Source organism: Eschrichtius robustus, chromosome 1 (assembly GCF_028021215.1).
Source record: "Eschrichtius robustus isolate mEscRob2 chromosome 1, mEscRob2.pri, whole genome shotgun sequence".
NCBI lineage: Eukaryota > Metazoa > Chordata > Mammalia > Artiodactyla > Eschrichtiidae > Eschrichtius > Eschrichtius robustus.
Window position 1 is genome coordinate 133,529 of NC_090824.1, and position 7,442 is coordinate 140,970.

Here is a 7,442-nt window from a genome sequence, read left to right on the forward strand (position 1 = left end):
CTCTGGAAGAATCACATAATGAAAGTTATATTTCCCAAATGCTATCAACACCACAAAATCCGAGACTCTCACACCTGCTCTGAGACCCTCCCCTTTGTGAGGACATTCAATGACATAGCCTCTTATATACTAGAAGGTCATGCAAATAGGGTCCTTCCTCTGCTGATATAAAGCAGCCCCAGCCCTGACCCTGCAGCTCTGGGAGAGGAGCTCCAGCCCGGGATTCCCAGGTGCTCCCATTTGGGGTTCAGGACAGAACACTCACCATGGAGTTTGGGCTGAACTGGGTTTTCATTGTTGCTACTTTACAAAGTAATTTATGGAGAGCAAGAGATACTGAGGATGTGAATGGATATGACTGAGGGAATCAGTGATTCTGTGACAGTCTCCTGACCAGTATGTCTCTGTGTTTGCAGGTGTCCAGTGTGAGGTACAGCTGGTGGAGTCTGGGGGAGGCCTGGTGCAGCCAGGCGGGTCTCTGAGACTCTCTTGTGCAGCTTCTGGGTTCACCTTCAGTAGCTATCCCATGAGCTGGGTCCGCCAGGCTCCAGAGCAGGGGCTGGACAGGGTCTCAGTTAGTAGTAGTAGTGGTGGTAGCACATACTATGCAGACTCGGTGAAGGGCCGATTCACCATCTCCAGAGACAACTCCAAGAACACGCTGTATCTGCAAATGAACAGCCTGAGATCTGAGGACACGGCCGTGTATTACTGTGTGAAAGATACACAGTGAGGGGAAGTCAGTGTGAGCCCAGACACAAACCTCCTTGCAGGGAGACAGGAGGGGGGATGCAGGGGGCACTCAAGACATACAACTGTGTGTTTCAGCCCCTGGAGCAGGTGCAGATGGTAGTTAAGGGCTGTTTTCCTCTAAGGGTCTGGGGTTTCCTCTCCATATAGCAGTTTTCCCTGGGGAACCTCTCTGTACTCATCCATGGTTCTTTATGAACACATTCAGGCTCAGAATTACAAAGACTTTTCGAAATGTGGGGGGGGGGGGGAATGTCATATATGAAAGGCAGAGACTCAAAGTTAGATATTCAGGTTTTCCCTTGTCTAAATCTTGTCTAAATTGACCTGTTTCAAAGCTTTCCCAGCAGATGTTTAAAGAGTTGAACATATTCTTCCTTCCTCATTATGATATTTCAGCCCTGCCCTACTGGTAGACCAGCTGTCCCTGCCAGGATGGTGGCTCTTGACTTTCCTGCTAACCTCTTGCATGAGTAATATAAATGAGCTGAGCAGCACCAGATCCTCACTGGGTTACTGGGAATGATGCCAGTTAGAGGGGACGTGGGAAGGGGTGTTTCTACATGTGCTCCTTGCTTCCAGGTCCAACAGAATCCCTACACGCTTAGATAATACCTGCATCCTGTTCTACCATGCAGTTTATTTTATGTCAAATACTCATCATCAAAGCTATTACCAAGAGACACATATGTAGTCTGTAGGGAAAGTTTATAGTCAGTTGGATAATAATATGGATTTTCAGAAGCTGCTGAAAACAAATCTATTCTTTCTTCACCACAGCATCGTAAGTGAACGCTTAAATGCAGGAACTTCACACAGGTTCTCATTCACGAAGAGCCCTGCAGCCTCACAGACAGGCCCACCTCTGTCCAGGAACCTTTGCAGGGGCGGCCACGTCCAGGGTGGAGAAGCCCAGACCTCGACAGGTGGTCTCAGTGTGCCGTGTTGTGTGTTCTTCAGCACATCACCTGCCAATTCCAGGCTGCAGTTTAGCTTCACATCTGTAAGATTCAAGTAAACCGACACCTACATCACATGTTTGGTTTGCATATGTACAAAGAAAATAATAAAAGAGGCCCTGAGTGTTGGGACTCAGGGTAGGCCACCCCAAAATATGCCTCAAAGTGACTTAAGACAGAGCCAGTGCAGAGGGACATTCTGACCTTCCTCCCTGTCACCCTGAAGCAAGAAATAAACCTCCCATGTGAAAGGTGCTCTCCCTGTACCTGAAGGTGGAAGTGAAATGGTACTTTACCACATGCCCTCCACCTGCCTTTTTCTGGGCAAAATATTTAGCCTAAGAGTAAGTTTAATCAGAGAAGTCAGAAAATCTAGAGAGAAACGAAAACTGTCCAACAAAACGAAATAATAATAGTTTAGTCATTAAGCAAATCAAGGATATTTAGTTCCTCCTCAAGGGCTCTAGATAATATGCATGTCCATGTCCCTTGAGCTGTCTTGTAGATGCTGAAACTCCCACCAGGAGGAAGAAGTTAACTGCATGATGACCAGACTGTAGCCCTGACACTCTTATCACTAGGGACTGGGAATTCAGGCCTGGAAGTCTCTATGAACGAAACTTGTTCCTTCTGTAATGACTATGCCAGCCCAAACTCTGCTTAGGTTCTTCACTAATTGCACACCAAAAGCATACATTTCCTCCTTCTACCAATTCCTCACAAATATTGGATCTTAGTCTAAAAATATAAAAGCTGCCTGCTTTGGTCACTTCTGGGTCCATTTCTATGGCACGTCCATGCCTATGGTTACAATATTTTTCTTTTCTCCTGTTAATCTGTCTTTGTCAGTTTTATTATCAGCCCAGCCTCAAGAACTCAAGAGGGGCAGAGGAGGAGATTTCCCTCCTGACAAATCCAAGTTGTCTTCTCTTCAGCCTCGCTCTGTACAACCTCTTAGGACCCTCAGTCCTCACGGGCCACTTTCACACTCCTGACATCACCTTGCCAGTTGTGTTCTTCTGGCATCTCCTCTTTGCATTTCCATCTCACCCTTCAATATTTCGTCCAAATCGCTGTGACATTTCAGTGTCCATTGTCTGGATGTACACAGTTTATTAGTCATTCCCTAGGAAAGGACTTCTTGGTCCTTTCCAAATTTTGGCAAATATGAATAAAGCTAAGTAAGCATCGTGTGCAGGGTTTTCTCTGGACTAAAGTCTTATTGTCTTTCAGGTACATACAAAAGAGCACTATTGCTGAAACATAGATAAGGGTATGTTTAGTTTTGCAAGAAGCCACCAGAAGAGCTCCCAAGGTGCATCCCGTTTTGCGTCCCCACCAGCAGTGAATGGACCCCCTGCCGCTCCACATCCTCCCAGTGTTTAAGGTTCTCAGAGTCCTGACTTGATCCACTCTTGTAAGTTTTCAGGGATATGTCCTTGTTCTGACTGGCATTTCCCTGTGATAAATGTTCTCCCATAGCCTTATTTGCAAACTCTGTCTTTCTGGTCAGGTGTCTGTTAAGGATCTTAGCCCATTTTATGATAGTTTTGTTTATCTCTTATTGTTGAGTTTAAGACTTCTTGGTACATATTAGATAGCAATCAGATATACTAGGTATGTCTTTTGCAAATATTTTCTGCCAATCTCTAGCTTGTGTTTGGGTAAATTTTAAATGTACTTTTTATGCTTCTCAATTATTACTTGTTGTGTTTCTATTACAGTGAAAAGTGGAGTTAAACGTTCACTTCCTAAACCATGGGAACTTTATGTGGGAACATGTCACAGTACACTCAAAGCCCTCTTTCAGATACTACAAGGATGGAATGGGTAAACAGAGGGGGGACTTCTTCAGAGATGCTCTTCTGCAGAAATAGAAATGTACCAACATACCCTCCTTCCTGTCTTGCTGATGAGAACTGTGCCGCGTGTCCACAGAGACACAGATCCTTGAGGAGAGAGTGAGATTTCATCAGTTAGAATGACCGTTTTCTAACAATAAATGTTACCTGTGATGGATGTGAGTTTATAAATGATTGTTACTTGAATGAGTCAATGGATTTAGCAATGGTTGAAAGCAAAATCAATACCTTCAATTATTATTATTAATTTTAATTTTTGTGGCCCCAGAGAAGTGTTTGACAATTACAATTTCAGTAACACCGTACAATAATTTTGACTTATACATCTTAAATTTTAGATACCACGTTTTTTCATAATAAATGTTTCACCTACATCCCTCACATTTGAATCTGGATTCCAAGTGGACCTAGAAGATGAAATGTGAGGACAGCGAATCTCTCTACATTCAGTAACATCTAAGGCAACAAATCTGATATCACACGAGGACACTGCTGATTTCCAGGTATAGTTCCTGCTTCTTCTTTGCTCAGTGATTCCAACAAACATACAAAATGACCAACACCATCTGGTCTCAATGTTCCTGAAGTCCACACCTCATTCTGAGCTTATGCTCTCAAGATTTCATAAGGGAAAACACAGAGCCCATCAGAAGAACCTGTCCACGTGGTCACCATGAAGCCCACAACCATCAGTCCTTCTCCCTCCCATCACAATGGTCAGGCCCTCTTTCTGTGACCATCACTGGTAACCTGCGAAGCAATATGACTTAAATCCCACCACTTCTTTTTACCATCACCCATTGGTCATCTCTAATGGATATTCCCTCCAGCATTATAATATGATCTGGTCTCCAGGCATAATGACCTCCTATTATCTCCACAAAGGAAAAATAACATCTTCTTAGTCCTGGTGACCTAACACATTTTCCCTAGGGTTAAATAGACCCTAACAACACATCCCCAACCACTGAAACATAAAGACACCTGTTATATATCCTTCTATGTTAACATGAATATGGATGGATCTCCTCTAATCCACCAGCTCAAGAAGGGCAGGGCAGATGCTGGGGCATCTGTACAAATGCAGCCCCTTCTTCCACCTGGTGAATAATGGGCTCACCTGGTTCTAAGTTTTAGATGCCAACCCTTCCACTCCCCTATCCCACAGCGTATCAGCTCAATTTTCAAGTCCTGACAACAGAGTCCAGACTTGTCTTGTGATTCTTGCCCATATTACTTTGGTTGGCTCTCCTATTATTGACATTCAAGCAGGCAGATTCTTTAGAATTTAATTTACTCTGCAAATTTTATTGGAAAAGCGAGAAGAAGTATAGGACTCTGTTCATGAAATAGTATGGAGTAAATATCTTCTTATAGACATCAGTCTCGACATCAGTCAATGTACAGGTGAAATCACTGCGCTGAGGGAGAGCTGACAGGTGTGACGTCGCAGGGCAGGAGTGCAGCCAATGCTACATGTACAGGGTGTCCGTCAGAGATGGGGACTCACAATGGTCTTTCTGTTTCCCAAGAGAGATAGCATCATTGATCACACTGGTGACAACATTCAACACCCCTGGCAAACCCACTATAAATTTCAGACATATCATTACCATCGTGATCCCCAATTTACATCCTTGCAGACTGAAACTCAGATGGTGAGGCCACATCCTCAGTGCCCACAGTGAGATGGGATGGAGCTGTGCTCTGCTCTCCAACACCATTTACTTATATGACCTCAGGCACAGTTCCAGTACTCACTGGCCCAGGGATTCGGGAAAGCTGCTCTCTGGTGGATTTTTCAAGGGAAATTGCTTCCTGAGTTAGGAGCTTTCCTCTTACTATCACGCCTTCATATTCTGCAAGCCATTCACTGTGAAGGTTTATTTCCAAGAATCATGCATGTTCTCTACCCTAGTGCAGTGGGAACTCTGTTCCCTGAGCTCCAATGTCACTGGCAGTGACAGAGTTAGAAAGGAACACTTCTAGAAGGAGTGAGTCTGTGCACTGTGACCAGGTCACCTGCCCAGCATATTGGAGTCCTGAGGAGCCTCCCGAAGCTGTCTGTTCTTAGTCCTTGGTAGCCTTGGGGATTCCTCAATGTCCACCCTCAAGGAAGGAGCCCTGAAGCTCACGGTGTTCCTGCAGACACTCAGTTGTGCACAGGAAAAAACCAGGACACGCTACTGGCCAAGTCAGCAGTGCTAGAAACCATGACCATCTCAGCAAGAATGACTACCTTGTCCACAAAATACACTGTGTGTTTAGTTGTTATGAATAAATCCACCTCCAGAGCAACTCTTCATAATATTTAAACTGTTTCAGGTGAAGAAATGTTCACCCTAGTTAAGGGAAACACGAAGTCCGTTGTGAATTATGATTAAAATTAAATTTTACTTAACTTTGTCTGAATTCAATGTGATTATTACATGTATGGTTTGTCTCAAATACTTGCGTATCCAGGAAATAAACATGAGGTAATGCAGAAAGGAAAAAGCAAGAGTCTGTGTCTGACAACTTGAGGGCCCTGAAAGTTTCATAGGTATTTATGTGAAATATATACATCCGTGCGATTAAAGTCTATTCCCCAAATCTGCCATTAATCCTAGAGCACAGCTGATTTCCTGACTAGCCCTTCAGCATCATTTCCTTCCTGGACAAAGGGTCCCCCAGGCATCAGGAGGGGGACCCCAGGTGGGGGCTGAGTTCTCTGAGGGCACAGCCAGCACCCTCCTCACAGGGTGAGCCCCAGGTACAGGGACCTCACTTCACTACTTGATGTTTTTTATAAAAAGGTCCCTCCTATATGCAAATATCCCCTTAGACCACAAGGTAAAAACAAAGTACCAGTTCACTTAAATACGGGTTTCTCCTCATGCTTGGAGAGATTTTCTGGGCTCCATGAATCTCATCTGCAAGAAGATGAATCCACTGTGGTTCTTCCTCTTTCTGGTGTCAGCTTCCAGAGGTGAGTGTCTCAGGGATTCAGCCATGAACACATGGGGAAGCTGCATCTGAGCCCATGAGTCACCGTGGTTCTCTCTGTCCACAGGTGTCCTGTCCCAGGGGCAGCTGCAGGAGTCGGGACCCAGCCTGGTGAAGCCCTCCCAGACCCTCTCCCTCACCTGCACTGTCTCCGGATTCTCATTAACCAGCAATAGTGTAGCCTGGGTCCGACAGGCTCCAGGAAAGGGGCTGGAGTATGTTGGTGCAATTAGCAGTGGTGGAAGCGCATATTATAACCCAACTCTGAAGTCCCGGCTCAGCATCACCAGGGACACCTCCAAGAGCCAAGTCTATTTATCACTGAGCAGCCTGACAACTGAAGACACCGCCGTGTATTACTGTGCGAAAGACACAGTGAGGGGAAGTCAGTGTGAGCCCAGACACAAACCTCCCTGCACGGAGGCCAGAACCACAAGGGGGCGCTCAGGACCCAACAAGTACAGGGCTGGGGCCTGCAGCAGGTGCAGATAGGGGCTGGGAGGGAATTCTTGTTAGAACCTCTGCTTTCCTCTTCCTACCCAGGAGCTCCACCAGGGACCTGTTCTGTATCCTAATGTTTCATTGTTGTGGATTATGTTGTGTCTAGAAAATTTTGTGTGCATGTACATATTTGCTTAATTTTTATTTTTATTATAGTTGTGTGTATATATATATATATATATTCATATGCACACACACATATGATACTCAAGAATGAAGGTTGTTTTTCATTTCTTTATTTATCTTTTTCTCAAAGGAGCTCAAAACAACCCTGCGGCTCACCATAATGTTCACTTTGAGCCTTAAGTTCGTGAAACTTGTAAATATCCTGAGAATGCACATGAGATTTTTAAACAGTATTAATTGTTGTTTTGTTTTTGTACAC

The 7,442-nt window shown here is 44.7% G+C and overlaps 1 protein-coding gene across 1 annotated transcript; it reads left to right on the plus strand.

Annotated features, from left to right (window-relative positions):
* The first annotated feature begins 266 nt into the window (after positions 1-266).
* LOC137770677 (uncharacterized) lies at positions 267-7,048 on the plus strand. Its single transcript, XM_068553504.1, is given in 5 exon segments — positions 267-312; positions 417-718; positions 721-849; positions 6,455-6,539; positions 6,624-7,048. Coding segments are annotated over 5 exon segments (987 nt in total).
* The last annotated feature ends 394 nt before the right edge of the window (positions 7,049-7,442 follow it).